The sequence below is a fragment of the Pteropus medius genome, unplaced genomic scaffold, assembly GCF_902729225.1.
Source record: "Pteropus medius unplaced genomic scaffold, Ma_sr-lr_union100, whole genome shotgun sequence".
Taxonomy (NCBI): Eukaryota; Metazoa; Chordata; class Mammalia; order Chiroptera; family Pteropodidae; genus Pteropus; species Pteropus medius.
The window spans coordinates 10,874,143-10,894,156 of NW_024351543.1; the positions used below are offsets into that span (position 1 = coordinate 10,874,143).

The 20,014-nt window shown below is 44.8% G+C and overlaps 1 protein-coding gene across 1 annotated transcript in view; it reads right to left on the reverse strand.

Annotated features, from left to right (window-relative positions):
* The window catches only part of ITGA9 (integrin subunit alpha 9), a 295,468-nt gene that overhangs the window by 17,235 nt on the left and 258,219 nt on the right, over positions 1-20,014 (reverse strand). Inside the window, exons 24-26 of the mRNA XM_039843320.1 lie at positions 16,415-16,540; positions 14,632-14,751; positions 10,962-11,063 (exon numbers count right to left, since the gene is read on the reverse strand). Coding sequence (XP_039699254.1) covers positions 10,962-11,063; positions 14,632-14,751; positions 16,415-16,540 — 348 coding nt within the window. The remainder of the gene's footprint in view (positions 1-10,961; positions 11,064-14,631; positions 14,752-16,414; positions 16,541-20,014) is intronic.

The following is a 20,014-nucleotide window of genomic DNA, read 5'->3' on the forward strand; positions in this document are numbered from 1 at the left end:
AGCAGAAACCATTCCTTCCTACATGGAGACAAATGAAATAGAAATGCCAGCAAACCACTGTAGTCACCCTAGGAATGGAAGTGAGGACCCTTGCGGCATATACTCAGTAGCTGTGTGACTCTGGGCAAGGTTCTTCACCTCTCTGAGCTTCCTTTTTCTCATGCTCTGAGCACCTCCCCAGGGAATTCAAGGGGACAATGCGGGCAGACCCCCAGCACGGCAGCTGGCAGAGCCCACCCTTGACAAATGGAGGAGCTCCTATTAGCGCCATCGCTACTGGCACCCTACGGTTCTAAGAAGTCACATCATGGAGAAACGCACCAAGGAAGGAGCAGCGGCATGGACTACGGCGAGAGTCAAGGAGCGCTAACACGCGGGGCCGTATCCACCATCGACGAGCTGGTGAACTTGGTCAAGCCCCGCTCTCTAAACATCTTTTTTCTCCATCCTCATGCTTCCATATCCAGTTCAAGTCTGGTCTCCTCTCACCAGCACAATTTCAGGAAACCTGGAGAGGCCTCCCTCCTGTGACCTTTGTAAACACAGGTCTCGTCTCGTCGTTTTCTCAGCTTATACTGTCGATGGCTTCTCTTCATACTGAGTATATAATTCAGGGTACCGGGCTCCCTACAATCTGATCTCCTTCCTACCTTTTTACCCCCTCGCGGGACATGGATTCATTCACATTCCGGTGAGTTGGAGTTATGTCCCTGGGAGACCCGTGGTCTTTTGCCTCGAAGATGTTGCTTTTTACCACCTGAAATACTCCTCTGCTCTTGCCCATTTGATAAACTCCAATATTGCTGATCTTACAAATGTTCCTACCCTTTGATCCATTAATTCTAGACTTGAAAATTTACCCAAAGCCAAGAAACATAACATACAGACAAAGTTTTAAGTTCGAAGATGTTCACTACAGAATTATTTATATTGGTGATGATCAATCACAAAATGAAATATGATGATAATAAATCTGGCTGTCAAAGAATGATTTGCAAAAAGTTAAAACATGACTCTCACATAAAAATACAGTGAACACGTGTTAAAGACTTATTTAATTCATTAATTCACTAAAGGAATAAGCAAGATAGTAAAGCTAGTTCAAAGAAGGATCTGAACATATGTGTAGTCACAGGAAAAAAAAAAAGAATCCTGAAATCAGATGCACAACTGGTTAATACTCAAGAAGGCAATAAACTGTATAACCTTTGGGATTTTATTTTCTGCCAGACAGAAATCACTGTCATCTTCTCTGGCAAAAGTCATTTATAACTTACCAGTCCTCGACAGGTTAATATGTAACTTCACAGAAGCTGGGCCCTCGAGAATTAGGCAGCCTGTGGAACCATAGGCTGTTCTCAAATTTTAAGGTGTGCAAGAATCACATGGATACAAGGCAGATTCTGAGTCAGCCAGTCTGGGTTGGGGCCTAAGATTCCACAAGCCAAGTACGTCCCTGGTGATGCACACACGCTGCTGGTCCATGGACCATACCTGAGTAGAAAGGGGCTAGAGAGCGTTCCAGGATGCCCCTGAAAGGATGTCATCCTTTTGCCTAATTTCCAAGTTATAAATATTTTTGAAAACATGATTGTAACATGGGAAAAATAATAAATATTATAATGTTAAGGGAAAAAATCAGGATATCAACTTAATAGACAACTTCGGCTTTGCAGGAAAATAGTAGGAAATTCTAAAAGTAAATAAGCAGTTTCTGAGATTATGGGTATTTTTTTTCTCTTTTCCACTTTTTATCATCAAAAAATTTTTAACTGAGCATTTAAAGTCAAGTTAAAAATAAAAAAGAGAGAGACTCTGCTCTAACACCTCCTCTTCCAAGAAGCCTGCCCTGCTCACTCCTCTTTTCAGCCAGATTAACCATTTTCTGAGCTTTCAGAAATATGGCCATTTTCAACCTCTTTTAGCAGAGAAAACCTACTGTCGCATCCCAGTATATAAAACGGAAAAAAGTGGAGACTCTGGCTGTAAAGCAGCTGGGCAGTCAGAGCCCCACCTGCTTAGCCCCCTTCCCAAGCCTGTCCCCCACTACCACAGCCCCAGCAGCCCCAAACCAACTCAAGAAACCTAGAGCTCCACAGAGCTTACTTTTAAAACCATAGCGAGCACTTCAAAGTCCCAGTTCTAAGTCCTTTTTATTCTGAAAAGTAATGACGTATCTTCCTGTCTATAGACTCCAGCAAACTGTGACTTCTAATAAAACAAGGGTTTGAATGCATGTTCTTCTCCTACCGAGTTAGTGATTCATTATGTGATGAATGCGCAAATTAATAAAGTCAATGTCCTTCCTGTCATAATGTTAGATGAAGCATGGATATGATTCAGTCTATAACAAAAGAGATGATGGGATTTGAAGCTGGAGTCTCTGAGTGTGTTTCTCTCCTACTTCAAAATTGTATCTGCAAATGTTATTTCTTTGGGGGAAGAGTCCTGGTCATCCATCCATCCATCCATCTGCCCATCCACCCACCCACCTGTCCATCCATCCATTTGACGAGTGTAGCATCTACTATTGCCAAGAACTGGGGGACTCATAGATGAATAAAATGGGCAGTCTTTGCCCTCACGAAGCTTTTAGCTCGTATAGAATGCTGGCCGATTACACACATAAATGCAAAATTGTAACTCCGGAAAGTGCCCCAAGGGAGAGATTCATGGTTATAAAAGACTGAGACAGGCTTGGCAGTCAGAAAAAGATCTTTGGTGAACTGCTTGAGTTGCGAGTTAAAAGATAAACACAAGTTAATGTGTCAAAGACGGAACATCATTCCCAGGAGAAGGAACAGCATGTGCCAAATCCCCGTGGCAGGGGTGAGCTTGGCAAGGGTGAGCTTGGCAGGGGTGAGACACTGCCAGCAGACAGTACGATCAGAGAAAACGCATGAACTAGAAGCCAGAGGGACATGTTTTAGATGAGCCTGGAGAAACAAGAAGGACTAGAGGCCGCGTTAAGAATTATATGCTTTATCTTAAGAGAAATGAGAGGCCCATGGAGGGTTTCAACCAGGGGAGTGACATGGTTTACATTTTGTAAAGAGTACTCTAGCTGCGAAATGAATACAGATAAGGGCAAACTTTATGTGGGGGTTCAAGGAACAAACAGCCCTAGTAAGAGGGTTGCAGGGGGAAGTGGTTTTCCCAGGGGAGATCCACATTTCGAGTATGAAGAGAGAAAAAAGAATGGGGATGAGGGGAAGTCTGTTGCTTTTAGAAGCTGGTAGGAGGCTGAGAGATGGGAAAGGCGGGGGTTTGACCAGTGAAGGGATGGATGAGGCATGGCTGCAGACGGAAGCTGAAGGGCTTATGTGTTGGATGCTAATAAAACACAAGCCAATGAGGAGCATGAGGATCAGCCTCAATAGAGCCTCTACAGAGGACAGACAAGAGTATGGGGCGATGGCATAGCCCAGTCCCTGGGCATCTTGCCTGCTGCTGTATACTTTAATGTACCTGAAGTTGGCAAGCTGGCGTCAGCAAATGACTAGGAGCCAACTTCCAGTCTGAGGGAGCTGGTGAACTTAAACCACGGTGCCTGATTATTCGCTTCTGTGTTTCTGGAAACTTCTCTGTTCTGATCATTGCAAATATGCCTAATGTCAGAGGCGGAAATGCTCACATCTCCTGAAGGCCTGAGGACATGACCATAATGGGGTACACCTGGCCCAGACCTCTGCTGGGCAGAGGGCTTCCAGTACTGAGGGGACAGTTCAGTTAGTGCCACCTCTGCACCCTAGGGGAGGGTGAACCGGCTAAAAGTCAATACAACAGCAAGATGCTCTCTGCAGTCAACATTACACACATCTCACAGAGGGAAGTGATTTATGTAAAGTAAAAAGTGGAAAGAGAAGAGCATCTGGGACAATGAAAAGACATTTTCACCTGCTTCCGATTACAGCGTGTGGAGGTGTGGGGGAGGGGAGGGTTACGGGCACTGGGAGAATATTCTCAGGGCTGCCATGTCTCAAAGGGCTCTCAGTACTCAGCCTTCAGAGAGCACACTGGCTGGAGGGAGCAGGGAGACTGGTAGAGAGGACATCAATGAACAGAAAATAAACTGGGCATTTGGCAAGACCAAAGCTGTAAGTTTGTGCTGTGATAAACGGAGATATCAACCACACCTATGCCTTCTGGGTTCCAGGAATTCCTAGGTCTTAGAATTTGCAGAGGGATGAGCTGGGCTGGTGCTCACTCTTTTGTCGCTAATAATGGGTCACATTTGCTGAGAACGTACTAAGGGCTGATACTGTGCTGAGAGGTTTTGTACCTACTACTCCTGATGGCTCTCAGGACCTGTCTTTAAAGGCAGGGGGAGAAAGCAGCTCATTCACACAAGCCATGCAGGGTCCTTGAAGAGCGCTAATTCTCCTCGGGATGAGCAGCTTGCACCTGATTAGGATCCAGGCCACAACGGAGAGCATTCCAGAATCAACAGACTGCTAAGTCTGAACATGATGTGCTTCTGAGGCCACCAGAGCCAAGGGGCACTCCTAAGGCAGAGGGCCAGCTGTTTACCACCCAAGACTGATTCCTACCACCTGCTCCCAATGGTGCTCTCACTGCATGTGGGTGCAGGGCAACCGGACAGCACAGGTCAAGGGAACAAAGGATTAGAGAAGACGCGGGCCTTGCAAACAAGCAGACCTGGCAGCCAGGCCTGGCTCTTCCACTGACAAGCTGTGGCACCTCAGGCTGGTAGCCCCCTCACCTCCTGGAGCCTCAGTTTCCTCAACAGAAAAATAAGAGTAATTACACCTAGTTCCCAGGAGTAATATGAGAGTGATAAGAGATAATCACATCAAATGCCTACCTAGCAAAGCACAGGAACTGAACCTGAAACAGTGAAGTCATTAGGCCCCGTGGGGTATGGGAGTGCACGCTGAGCAGAGCACCCAACATCTGAGCAGAGACCACTTCCACCTGTGTCAGACACTGTTGGTTCTCTGCCCAGATTCCTTCGGGTCCCTCTATCAGTTTGAGGTGCTAATTTCTAGCTTTTGCATGCTTCCGCTTCTTCTGGATGGCATTTTTTAGAGGCCATGTTCCCCCAGATGCAGCAGAAGAGGGTAAAGTACCTCGGGGCTTACTGTCTGGGGCAGCCCCCAGCTAATGACAGACAGATACAGGATCTCGACGGCCCAGCTCAATTGCTTCAGGTGCTCCATAGTTCCCCATTAAATCAGGCCGAGATTTCACCCTCACATCCCTTCTTCCCTTTCCCTATTCTGTCTCTCCACTTTTGCCCTGGTCTCACCAGGAGCACTTCCTGAGTAAACTGCTTATACATAGCATCCTATTCTTGGGGTCTGCTTCCTGATGATCTCACCTAAGACAGCACTGACTTCACCTGTGATGCCTGAACTCCCCCTGTGCACTTAGGAGATTCCCCGAGCCCTTGTTTAGTGGTCACTCTTCCCATGCAGCCTGTCCTAACCTCTTTGGCATAGGCATTCTCGGCATATAGCCACAGTGCTGTGGGCATGTGTGTGCGTGTGCTCATGTGTGTGCGTGTGCAGTGTGCACTAGCTGGTGCTGTGGAAGTCGTGAGGGCAAAAATTTTTTCTTGTTTGTAGTTATGGGGGATCCGATTCATTGTCTAGTAAAAATATCTGACAAACTGGACAACAGCCTTGTCCTAAAATACAACCATCTGTAGCCGTGAGTCTTGGGCTCCCTGGAATCCAGGGGTTCAGTGACGGGGTGCAGAGCCTACCAAGGGAGAATGGAGATAAAAACTGGGGGAGTCCCAGGAACCCCACCTCTGATTTGACTAAAGCATATTTCAATTAAGATATGGGTTCTCTTGTTTAAAAAAACAACGATGATGAAAATCATGGCGATGACTGGAAATTACTGGTTTAGAGTGAACTGACCAAGGCTCTGGGGGACTTGTGAGAGGGAGAGGCTTATTCTTCATTAGGCTCTTCTTGTCCTTGGCCAGCTCTTTATGCAGTGAGAGCCACCATTAACTGAATGCTCAGGAGGATGCACCAGGCAAGGGGCTTTGCATCAAGACGTCACTTGATCCCTCCTAAGACTTTAGGACAGATTCTCCCTACATGCAACTAGCACAAACTGCCACACCTTTACTGAGATAAATCCGCCTGTCCATTTCTATCATCTCTGCCACTATCACTTCTTGTCATGTGATAGTCACAATCTTATTAGCTGTCTTATTTCCAGCCTTTGCCCCTACAAGCCACTCTCCACACAGTAGCCCGTGATTTTTAAAGAATATACAGAGGATCATGCCATTCCCTGCTCCAAGCAGAAGCTTTCGATGGCTTCCCTTTGTAGCTGCCCCTTGGCGTTACATGGCGTGGACCCTGCCTGTGTCTTCCATCATGGATGTCTTCACTGCTCACCAGGTCCCTGCCACACTGGTCTTTGAATATGGCAAGCTTTTCGGGTCTCCATACAGCTTTCCCCCACACCTGGGGCACTCCTCCCCAGCTTGGCAAGCTAATTCCGTCTCACTCTCTAGGTTTCGGCTTCCTTGGAGAAATACTCCTTGACCCCCTCAGTCAAAAGCAGGTTATTCCCACAGAACTAACCACAATTTAAAATAAAACACTTTGTTTGCTTCCTTGTTGACCACCTGTCATCCTCTCAGTCAGCTCTGGGAGGGCAGGGACCATGTCTATTTTGTTCCCTGTTGCATCCCCAGTGCCTAGCACAGTGCCTGGCCCTCAGCGAGCCTTCAATAAATAGTCATCGAATGAATACGCAAATGGTAACCATTAGGAAATACGACTCATGTGTTTTGGCCAAACTATGCTGGGCTTTTTCTCAATTCCTTATGGTTATTGTTAATTCACAAATGTAGGGTGGTGAGTGAGGACAGGATGATGGCCTACCACCTTCCGATAATGGTACAGGATGGGGGTAGTGGTGACCTTCCAATGACCGTCTTCTTCATCCTACATCTTAATGTAATTTGAGGTTCAAGGGGAAAAAACTCTCTTGCCATGTGGAATGTAATTTTAACTGCAATTGACCATATAAATGGTGAAGTACAAGTCACGATCTACTTGGTGACAGTAAAAATGATAAAGTTTGCATCAAGAAGCAGTATAGCTGGTGTCATCTTTGTTTACCATGTGAGGTGATGTCCCTCTGGCTGAGGTATCCTGACTGGCATCTTTGATTGAGGGCAATGGTAGGGAGGAGAACAAACAGGAGGTAGAAAGCAGCTTTCCCAGTTTATAGATAAAGAAACAGGCTCACAGAGCTTACCCGATACCCACGGTCACACAGTTAGGACGCGAGGGAGATGGACGTGAACCCAGGCTTTTCTGATCCCCAACGAGAGATGCAGTGCTCCCTGGGCACTGAGGAAAAGGCCAAAGCAGGAGGACTGACTTCCTGAAAAGGCTAAGATTGGGATCTGAGCCTAAACGGCTTCAGAGCAAATGAGGCTGGAACGTATCGTCTTGATCAGTTAGGGCGCGACAGGGCAGGTGTATTTAGCGGGGACAGCGTGGCTGCAGTCATGGGGCTTCATTCTGGGGCCTGGTTTGGACTGAGAAGGAAAAGTCTCACCTGGGGTGAGGAGAGCCAGGGCCACTATGAGGGAGCTGGGCTCCAAGGGCACCTGGGCGGTCTTAACAGACAATGATTTCTACACTGGAGACTTTGCACTTAACAGGCCCTTTCATCCAAGAAGGCTCAGTGCCCTCCCACGTGACTGAGTGGCTGGGGGCAGGGGTGGGAGAGAAGGAGCACCAGGCTGGGAGTCAAGAGTTCTGGACACTGCCCTCGGTTTGGACACTGCCCTCGGTTTGGTCACTGGGAGATCTTAGGAAAGTCATTTCTTCTGCCCACGTGTCAGACACCCTGTGTTCACTAGAGGAAGAAGCTTAGTGGTTTGAACCCAGGGAAGGCACAGTGGAGTCTCCAGGGACTTGCTAAAACTATGACCCGTCTTCCCGTCTGCAGGGTGAGGAACGCTGATGGCAGTCAGGCTGGGCGAGGGAGGGGAAGGCCTCTCTGGACACATGGTTCCCATGGCACCATGGCAGAAGGTGAAGGGCCCCTAGCATTTGCCCTAGCAAATCAGCAAGGAAGCATCGCTCGTTCGAGTACATTATTTCTTAAAACAAAACAAAGCAAAAAACACAAATGCCCCTCAACCATCTTTGGACAAAGATTTTCACATTCCCTCCTTCAGGCTGCAGCTTGCCCAGGCAGTTACCACCAACACCGCGGTCTAAACTGTTGAATGAGGACTCTGGCTCAGACAGGAGCCCTCAGAAGACCCAGGGGTCGGCTGGCCCGATATCAACCCTTAGCGTTAGAGGAGCACATGGCAGAGACGTTTGTCACTTTTTAGCAGCCTAGCATGGGGATTTATGTGTTGCTCACATTTTCCACTATTTTAAAATATCAGTAAAATGGATTTGCTATGTAATTCCTGCAAGCGCCTCATCCAGCCTGAGAAGGGAGTGGCTTGTGGTAGCAGAGCTGATTCTGTGGAGCCTTGGTTTGCCCTGGGGGAGCTTCTACCGCCAGTTATTGGCAACTTCCCCTGAAAAGGAAGAACGGGGTTGAATAGAATAGGAAGTTCAACATATTATTGGCACCTATTGCAGTCTCTTAGGTCTTACCTGGAATTCTCAGGTTTGGATCTATACAAAGCCAGGTAAGCTTGGTGTGATTGGTTTCAGACACATGCTAACACCTTAAGTGGAAAGTACCTCTAGAGCTATTTATTAATAAACAGGGCAAATGCCTCAAGACATATTTATAGGTCTTCACCCAAATGCTCTGTAAAGCACTACTCATTCCATGGTATAAAAATAAAAGATACAAAGAGTCATAGGAAAATTATTTGATTTCCCTATCAGTTAAGTTTACCACCATGTACACTTGAGATGGTTAAAAATATGATTTTTTCACCCAAATGCTGCTCTAAAACAGCTGCAAGTACATTTCCTGTTCATTCCAAGGCCAGAAAATTCGGTGCCTAATCTAAAATCTTGTGACATTTTCCTTAATTTAAATTTGGTGGCCACCCTCACGAATAGTTGACAGAAAGCCAGGCATTCAGAAGAATCATGCAGGGAAGAACGTGTTTGTTCTAAAAGGCAAACCTTCCTACTCAGAAACGTTTTTTTTTTTTTCTGCCAGGAAAGTTGAGAACAGATTGTAGCACTTCATCTGAACTCATGGATTGAAAAGGCAAAGTCACGAAAAGGAGGAAGAAGGGGACATTGCGGGGTTATGTTACTATGGGTGGTACTTTTTTTCTTGGAAGTACTGAAAAAAATCAGTTTGAAATGAGAGCTTCTTCCAAAGAACTCCTGATAATGAAAATATCACTACAGTGCTCGAAATGAAACGGTAATTAATGGAAGTGGTATTTTGGGGGTGTGCAGATGACTCAGAAGCCAGTGATGGGATGTTAAGCAGTGTCTTCCTGGATCCCGCAGCTCAGTGCTCTAAAAGCAACGTTCCCGGTGATATATATATATATATATTTAATTTTTTTTTTTTCCAGTTACACGAGGGATTCCACCTTTAGGAAACGTGTTAATCACCTCCGTGAGCTCTTAACTGAGAACTCCGTGGTCTACGAGAATATTCCAGACCTCTCATGGTGGGCACATGTTTCATTCTATAAAACCTTGAAGCCAGAGCTGTGGCTACGAGCATGAAGCCCCACTCTCCTTCACTTCCCGGGCAAAGGTACGAGTTAGCAGCGAAATAGCCAGGAATGCTGACTCTTGGTAGCAAAGGACTCCAGCGTCTTTTCACTTCATTCCATTCCATTCCTGTTAGTGAGGTGACTGCTTGGACAAATCCTCAGCGGGGGCAGAGCAGACAAGCTGTACCCCGGCCAGCCCTTCCCCGCACTGAGCGCAGCAGGCCCAGGCCCGGGTGCATCTTTAGCATCCCATCCTCGCCCATTTGCAGGTTCCTATTTGCTCTGTCCCGGCCGATGTTCTCGCCTCCTGCTCACCACACACAGGAGCATGACTGAGATTTCACTGAGGTCCCCGAAGACTTATTTTCTGCATGAATCCTTCCCAACCGGGGTCTTGTAAGAGTGGGCTTTGGTCTGACCCCAACCTAACAGTTAGACATGTGGTGTCTCTACATTTTCTGTTACCAGAAAATAAGTGCACAATCTCTTCTCTGTAAGTAAATAATCCGTATCACCTCGCCACTTCTGTCAGTGTGTCTCAGAAGGGGTAAAGTCACCCTTGAGAGAAAGAAAATTCCAGGAAAGGAGATGCTAACAGGGAGCATCATGGGCAAAATCAGTTAATAGACTGCTGTCTCTCCTTTCCATCTGCCTAGGATGTGAGTGTGGGTATCAAAGGAAAAGCCTCCTCTCCTCACTCCTGAAACACAGGAAAAGGAAGTAAAATTCCAAGGCCACACTTCCCCTCCAGCCTCTCCCACACTAAGTCTCCTGGCTGCTGCCAATCTCCCATGTCTCCGAGGCCTGCGTGCCAACTGCACTTTGTGGAGAACCAGGGAGAAGGTAGAGAATGAAAGAGAAGGTTCTAGGATTCGGCAGTTTGGATGTGACCTCTTTAAGTTTTCCAAACAACTTGTTTTTATCCGGTGTTTATCCACGGAGCAACTTTATTGAGAAGGCAGAGGTTTCAGGGAAAAGTCTGAGGAAGATAAAAACAGGCTTGGCTTCGGAGTGGAAATCCAAGCGCTGCCAAAGGCACTTGTGGACTATTTTTCCTTTGTCTGGTCACAGCAGGGCACTTTCATTTAATGATGGAATCCTAAAGAACAATGCTATCACAATGAGAGTGGACCTGAGAAGTTCTCCATGGGGGCCTGGACGCCAAGACAGGCATGGTCTTGGGCCTACCATAAAGCCTACATCTTGGCTCAGAAACCATCTTTAACCTCAAATGCCAGCACCAAGTCACCCAAATTCTCTCACCCTCTGAGGAGGGCTGGACCAGGGCGGGCTGACTCACCGTCATCTCTTCTGGGTTCCCGTTGGCTATCTCCACCACCCGTAGGGCAGGGTCCACCTTCACCTTGGCGCGGGTCATGAACTGAATGACAGAGGAACTGTCCTGTGGAGGAAACAACACAACTCACTGTAAGATCTTTCAGTGACAACAGCTGGGCCTTGAAAATGGCTGGGTACCAGGCAAGACTGAATTCTAAGGTTCCAAGTGGACCAGACAAGAATTTTACCACTGAACCAGAAACCCCTCATCTTGGACACCCACATAAACAGAGATCTCTAGTCTCTCTCCTGAGAATTCTTTCCTATCATGGTGGATGCTGAAAAAGTATGGAGTTTTGCCAGTCGTCAACACATGCGAACTTGTGCTGTGATTTCCAAGAAAGAGCCAGATATTTGGATATTGATATTGACACAGTCACAAGGAGCAGAGAATAAATAAAGCTGTTTAATTGCATGAAACAAACCCAGGCCTGGCATTCCACGGAAGGCATCTGATTTACATCTCTCAAGCATCTTCCTGCCTTGACCACAACCCTCAAACCCTTCGCATGAGTTACTTACTTTTAACACTTTCTTTGCTATTATATGAAGCTGTTTTGGGTTCAAAGCCATCTAACTTGGCAAGAGGGGACTTGATGGAGAGATGAGAAAGGAGAAAGCACTTGGCTTAGAAAGTAGGCTACAGCCGGAAGAGGAAGGGTCCTGGGCTGGGCACGGGTGCCTCTAAGACTCGGGAAGAGCCCACCGGCCAGATGCAGCCAGAAGCCTTGGTGTGGGCTCCGATTCAAAGCCACTGATTCAGAGAATGAGAAAATGGCTTGAAGGCAGGGATGGAGAAGGAACTTGGAAAAAGACGGGGGTTGGCAAAACTGTGGCTTAGGAAAACGCCAGAACCTCGAGCCAGTGGTACAGATGGACAGTGGAGAGGCAGCCTGGCTTTCGTGGTGAAAACAGAGGGCAGACAACAGGAGCATTCAGCACCTGACCTGGGCTGGTGGCTGGGGCTCTGCCAGCAAGGTGCCTTATAGTGTCCCCAACCACATTTACTTAGCTCGCCTGCCATGCAAGGAGGTACATATCAGATGCCGGCTCTGACCCACTTCCGGTTAAACCTACCCCCCCAAAAATGAAAGCGGAGGACTCTTTCTTTAGGAAACAGTTCCAAGGGGGGCACTCTGCTCACCTCTGACAAAGAAACCACAAAGCTTTTTAAAAACAGCAATATAACATATTTTAAATGCTTCTGGAACGCTTGTCGCTCAAAGGAATTGTGCCAGTAAATAATTTTGTGAATAATTTTGTATGTGAATAATCTTTTACCAATTTAACCGCTGTATAAATTTGTGGTTTTATGTGTCACGATATGCCGTATTTTCAATCTTGGATAATTACGGTCATCATCTTAGATATTAATAATGACAATAATGATAACAGTGATAATGATGCTAACTGCCAAAGTTAAAGGCTGAGCAAATGAGGAGCTTGCCACGGGACAGGCCCCCGTGATTGTAAACGAACGCTTCCAAAGAACTCTAAATTCTCTGGTAAGTGAAAAAGTCAGATCCTACATTTTAAATGAAAACTTGTTAAGGTCAAAACAATAAGACTTCACATTCCCTTCTCTGGGGCCAGACTTTGAGGTCGAAGGAAAATAAACACACTGCAGACCCAGGCAAACCACAAGGCTGGCGCTGCACCCCATCCTTAGGGAGGCGGGGAGGGCTCCTGGAGCCATCTCATGCTCCACTCTCCAAGGGAGGTCATGGCTGGCTCCAGGGGACCCACGTTCGGCATTTCAAGCTTCAGGAGCAGCCAGGGCCCCATCTGGCTTCCAGGTCAGCCTCGTTGCAGGCCTTCCTCTGCACCTGGAATTTCTGCTGGTTTCTGCTGAAAGGGCACTTTCAAAGAGAATGACCCTTCGACACCCACATAAGACCCCAGGGCTTTCTGCGCTCTTGGGGTGCAGACTGGGTTGGATGGCCCATGAGGACAGCAGTCAGTGGGACATGTTTTTTGCAAAAGAGTCAAGAGACTGATCGCTGAGGGAGATGCAGACGACCAGGTCACATTGTTGTGTCCAAGGAAGGTTTGAGTCCTTGCCATTAAATTAAGCAGGAATGACTGAAGTGCAAGCAGCAGCCACCTGGATTGAGGGCAAAGGAGAAATCAGAGTAGTTTCCCACCATCAGTGCCATTAATAGGGCTCTGTTGACGATGGCAAGTGTGACATGGGGAATAAAATTGTCGCCAGGGCCATTTGTCAAAAATATGAACAGGCCAGGTAAGTACACAGAATCACAGTCCCTCAACCTGACCTGGGGACTCATGCCAGGAAGACACTTCCTGTGATGTGGGGCTTCCCAACTCCCTTTTGGACTGGCAAGATGGCCAGTGGTGTTCTAATTCATGCCTGGTCCTCTCTTGACACTGTCCTTTTCCGAGGGAGAAGTACAACAGGGAAGTTCTGCTGTGTGAGCCCAACTTGCCCCGAACCAATTTCCCTCCCAAGGAAACCAAGGACAGCAGAACTGTATGCAGCTCTCCGCGGGTGTGTGGAGGCTGCACCAGCTACACAAGGAAAATTGGGGAAAACGTCTCGTATACCCCAGGGACCATGACTCCTCAGGTCAGCATGTTACTGCCATGCCTAATTTAAAAAATAACACTGGAATGACTTTTCTAAAGATAGTCATTCATACACTGACAGGTTATTACAAACTGACGTGTTTAGTTTTTTCAAAGAAAAATAAATAGAGTCTCTGTGGCTGACATGCATATTTTGTTTTATCTTCATATGTGATTATTTTTAAAGTGTTTTGTTGGATGTAGCCTTTTATACTCAGCAGCTCTTATGTCAAAGTAAATCATAGTGAATTTGTATGATTTTTTTAAGGGCCCCCAATTCACTGACCGAGAGTCATTTTTTATGAACCACTTTTGACAAACTCGTAACGAGCAAAGTGATCTGAGGTTCAAAAGTTGGACTTCTCTGAAACAAGGTGTCATCTAAACAAAGGGTCAACAAACTGCAAACCATGGGTCTAATCTGGCCCTTTGCCTGTTTTTATAAATAAAGTTTTATTGGAACATGGCCCTACCTATTTGTTTGAGTATTGTCTATGGCTGCTTTCACGGTACAATGGCAGAGCTGAGCAGTGGCAAGAGACCATATGGCCCTTAAAGCCAAAAATATTTACTACTGGCCCTTCACAGAGAAGGTTTGCCAACCTTTGTCTAAAATGTGGTCCCCAGACTCGCAGTATTGGCATCACCTGGGAACCTGTCACAAATAAAGCAGATCTCAAACTCCACTCCAGGAATTTGCAGTTTAACAAGGTCTCCAGGTGATTCCGAGGCAAGCTAAAGTCTGAGAAGAAAAAAAAAAAGTACAAACAAAATGGCTTGTTAAAATGAAGATGCTGATCCAGCTGGTCTGGGGTGGTGTCCAAGGTTCTGCATCTCTAACAAGCTCCCAGGTGAGGTTGATGCTGCTGGTCCTTGGACCATGCTTTGTATAGCAAGGGTCTGGTATTTTCCCCAGCATGCTCCAGCAGCAGAATTACCAATGGTAATTGCCAGGAAAGTTTTAAAAGGGGCAGGCAGAATTTCATGAGGAAACCAATTCAAATGCTTTTAAATAAACCGTGAGAGTGCAGTTCCTCGGGACTTACCTTCTTCAATATTTCTGTGTTCAGCAGCATGTAAATGTCTATGGTACGACTTTCTTCTTTAGCGAGTGCACTCAGATTACAGTGCATTGTTAGGCAAGAAATTCCTGGTTTTTCACAATCCTGAGAAGAAAAATCAGAGAACTGTCAAACAGTATTAAGAACAAAAACAGATGCATAGCAACTGATGGAGCAGAAGGCTCCATGTGCTTCGATTCTGGTGACTAAGACAACTCCAGGCAGAGGAAGTCCACAGGAAGATGCGATCATTCCTTCTCGCCACCAGAGGGCGATAAAGGGACTTCCCACTCAGCGGGCACCAGAACATGCCTTCAGGTCAAGCAACTGGGAGAAAGCAGCTCATTGGCTACCCTACCAAAAAATTGGATTTTGCAAAGAGAAATAATCGTTTTTTTAAAAAACACATTTACATATTTCGAACACATTTTATGAGTTTTGAACACAAGATGTATTTCCTGCATTATGTAATTTCTGCCTGTGCAGTGGCGAATACACTTTCATGCCCATTTTTTAGGTAGGACAAATTAGAGGGCTGTCGAGTCATGTGACTCAAGAAGACACAGGAGTAAAGGATAACACATGCTGGAACATGAAAATACATGAATTACCAAGAGAAATCTAAATTCCAAATTTAAATGACAAAAGAGGAATTCTTCTCTTTTGTATTATAGGATCCAAAATGTACACACATACCTTTATGATGTTTCATGTATGGGATAAAATTTCAGCCAGATGTGCAGTTGTATCTGTCAAACAACTAGATATCACTATACCTAACAATTCTAAGAGCTTTTAAAAATAGTCGTATCATCAGCATGATGTAAGTTAAAAAACCCAACATTCCCAGTGGCAAACAGTCCTATTCTACAGAAAAAAAAAAAAAAAAAAGTGAGTGAGATGTGCCTAGGCTAAAATAAGGAGCTAAAGAGATGGAACCAAAGATATGAGGAAAAGAAGCTTTGGAAAAATATATGATTTCACCTTCTATACCTTCACTTAAAAAAACTGAAGTATAACTTACATATCACAAACAGAATAAATCTGAAGGGTCCTTCTTGACATATTTTTGCATATGTTTATACCCACATCAAGATGTAGGGCACATCTAGTACCTAAGCCAGGTTCTCTCATGCCCCCTCCTGTTGATATTCCTTCAAAAGTCACCACTACCTGATTTCCAAGGCCATTGATAGTTTTGTTATTTCTGAACTCCATGTAAGTGAAATATTGTATTATGTGTCCCGCTCTGTGACACTCCAGTGTACATCTCCACCACAATTGTTTACTCACTCTCCTGTTGATGGATATTTGGATGGTTCCCACTTTTTGGTATAATAAAATGGCTATAATTCTTGTCCATGTCATTTGGGGAACACAAGTACTCATTTCTCTTGGGCTTATACCTGGGAGTGGAATTCCTAGTTTTAATGGATACTGCCCAGCAGTTTTCCAAAGTGGTTGCACAAGAACCATCGTTCTTGGTTAGACTCCCACTAGTTGAAGAAATGTTTTACTACTTCACGCTTGGTGGGTTGTAAAGATTTTCCCTTTGCCAGGCAATGGAACTTGAAATGTCAATTTAACACTTTGAAACCTCAGGCTGAAAAACAGGAGCTGACCATAGTCCTTGTGACTTCCTAAGCCAAGTGATTAAAACCAGATTTGGGAAATAATAAATGCCAAAGAGAAAACTGGCCTCCTGTCTCGGACTTGCCTTCTTGGAGAGGACCACCCATATTGTCCCAATCAGTAAGCAAATCCTTACCAAGACTTTTCTTCCAGACTTTGTGAAAAAAGCAAATATGGTATGGAAAATATTTTCTTGTTCTTGAGGGATGATGCAGGGGGTTGGGTTTCTCTGGAAAGAACAGTTTCCTTTCTCTTGGCCCACCTGAAAATGAAAAGGACATCTGTCAGAGTGGTCCACCCAAGAACGGATCATGAGCATGGAATTCCTTACTGCAGAGGTGGACACAGTAGAGCCTAAGTCAGCTTTCCCCCTTGTCCATCCTCCAGTGGACGATAATGGCTGAAAAGCTGAAAGGCAGAAGTAGGAGCATCAGCAAGGACAAACAATAGAAAATGTAGACTCTTAGTCTTTAATCAAGATGAGATGGCACACAACATGCAAATAAGATGTGTCTAGGAAACAGTAAGCATTAAAAAGCAACATAAACCTACACATTCATGGTCTCCAAAGCACATTTACAAGCATCCTTACAACGCTCTGAGATAAGCATTCATGCTCTATGTTCCGATGAGGAAAATAAGACTCAGGTTAAGTCATTTGCCAATAATTGCAGAGTCCAGAACCCAGGTTTTGAACCCAGACCAAACCTTTAGTCATGATACACTGCCAGAGGTGTTCAAACTGTGTTCCACAGAAGCCCTAGGGTGCTGTAAAACCCCTTCGTAGTCATGTTTTTCTCAAGGGATCCAGCAGGACTGCTCTGGGCCCCAATCTCTGTACTGAATAGAGCTTCAACCACAATATCATTTAAAACTGGGGTTCTGCTACCAAAATAAATAAATAAGTAAATAATTGGGTAGCCACGGCACTGAGCTGTATCATACAAGAGCTTATATGCCCAGTGAGCTCTTGGTGAATGATATGATTTTGCTTCTGATAGCAATAGCAATGGTGCTGAGCAACAGCAACATTAAAAGCAAACCCCGTCCCCCCAAATCAGTGTAGTCTTCCATGTTGATTTCATTACGAACAACACTATTCTTAACACCTAGACTGAGGAATTGTTTAAAAAACAAAGTCTTCTTTGTACATCATTATATCACACTGGTTGAAGCTAAAGACTGGACGTGACCTAAGGTCAAGTTGCAAAATTAATAATTAGTAATTCAGAATTTAAGATTGTGTTTACAATCCCACCACTTTCTAACCAGAAGCATCTGTTTAAAGTAAACTCTCCTCACTTTAAGGCCCTTGAGTAAGGTATAGTGCATAGTTTGAACTTATTAAAGAATTTTTCAACTTCTCATTTATGGTAGGGAGCAAGATTTAGTTTAAAATTTTTGCCTAAAGAAACCTCTAACTCAAGGTAACAATGTTAAACTTTTAATAATGAATTCTAAAAAGAGACCCCATAATTTACTGAATTGATCTCATCTTTGGTCTGAGTACATATGCCAGGATTTACCACACGGTATATGCCTGAAAATAAGATGAAGGCATATTTTGTCAAATTAATTATTAGAAAATTATTACAAATCTCTCATAGTTTTATGACTTGTTATTCTTTAAAAAATACCTCATAACTTGTTATTCTCTCAATTACTTTATGCGAACCACAAAATCTGGGAAGACACACCAGCCTGAAATGGTCTCAATCAATGCTGGTTTTGGATGCTTTTAGAGGTCACTCGAGGGAAACAATGGGAAGATGGCAATGAGATTTAACACAGATTTGGTGATTATCCCTGGACTGCAGTTGTAAGTTGTGATAAATACTTTAAAGCTCATTTCAGAAAGCAAAACATAAGTTGCTTATGTCATGAGGATCATGAGTAATTACTTATAAGACAAATGGGAAATACATCTGCTACAATGTTATACAAATGGGTATTTGTGTCTTGTAATAAAATTTCAGCATCAAACATGGATTCAAAACGTTTCGCATTTCAAATAAATTAAGACAAATTGAGGATGATGTGCTCTGGAAAACTCAATGAAAAAGTGGCTTAGTAATAATATATATTGACCTCAAAAGATGTACATTTGCATAAAATCATTTTGTGAAATATGTGAATGGGAAAAGTAGTATAAATTAATACATTATTCTTATAATTTTAAGTATAGTACTCTCCGTTTTTCCATGGGGAATACATTCCAAAACCCCCAATGGATGCCTGAAATCACAGATGGTACTGAATCCTATATATGCTATGTTTTTTCCTATCCATATAGACCTTTTCACATAAAGGAAGCACTTCAGGGCTTCTCATTGGCTTATCTGAATTGCCAGCATCACTACTCTTGTGCTTTGGGGCCACTATTAAGGAAAACAGGGTGACTTGACCACAAGCACTGTGATACTGTGTCAGTCAATCTGATAACCCAGATGGCTAACAAGCAGGAGCACATACAGCGTGGATACGCTGGACACAGGGTGATTCACATGTTGGGCGGGATGGAGCTGAATGGCTTGAGATTTCATCATGTAATTCAGAATGGTGCTCAATTTAAAATTTTTGAATTATTTATTTCTGGATTTTTCCATTTAATATTTTCGGACCGTGGTTCGCCGTTGATAACGGAAACCATGGAAGAGAGCAATCGCAGAGAAGGGGAGGCTACTGAATGCAACTACATGGTTAGGTTAAATATTATAAGTAAGTATTATTTAATTCATTTTTCTTAATTTTTCTATTGAGGTAAAATTTACATTCACTAAAGTATACAGAGCTTATGGGTACAGTTTGATGAATTTTGACAAATGAAATCACCCACATAACTACTACCACAGTGAAGGTACAGACCACGTCCACCACTCCAGAAAGTTCCTTCAGGCCCCTCCAAAAGTCATTCCCATCCCCCAACTCAAAGGCAACTATAGATTAGATTCCTCTCAAGTTGGCCAAAAGAGTTGATCTCATTAGGGAAGTTGGGGATTGGGTTCTTTGGGAGTTGCCCTCTATTTAGGCATATATAGCACATGGCAGATGGAAAACGTTTTGTTCACTGAGCATTTGAGGATTTGAATGTGTGCTCATGTTCTTAATCACTTTTCACTTTGAAGTATGGAAGTCTCTACTTTCCCATTTGCCTTCTGGAGTGGACATTTGCTGAAAGGCCACTGGAAAAACGGTCCTTCTGTAGTCCTGTGGCATGCATATTCCTTGATCGAGACAATCGGTTCTGGCCATCCGAACACATTTTGGTCTGGGTTTAAAGAAACAGAACCTGAGTCTTGGAGGAGGCATCCATCTTAACAGAAGTTGGGGATAGGGGCGGAGTTCCTCCTGGCTCTGCAAACTGACGCTTTGGGTTTCTAGGCTGGGAGAGAAAGTGTGGGAGCAGAGCCCCAACCCAGCTGGTTTCACTACTGTGCTTCGGGCGTGAGGTCTGGTGCCCTCATTCCCCTGTGAGACCCTAGCACAGAAGGGCAAGGAGCTGGGAACAGCCGGGCAAAGGGGCGAGAAACCACCAAAGCCTCAGCGCCCTAACCTGGTGGGGCAAAGACCTGGCTCAGAACTTGATTTTTCTTCTTTCTCCTGGGAGTCTCTGAGTGGCCTGTGAACAGGGTGATGATGGTGACAAGATGTGATTCGGTGTGACATTTGATTGGTCTCAGTGGAATCTGTCCCCTCGGAGAAGGGAAGCTGAGACTGCGTTTGTGGTGAATGAAAA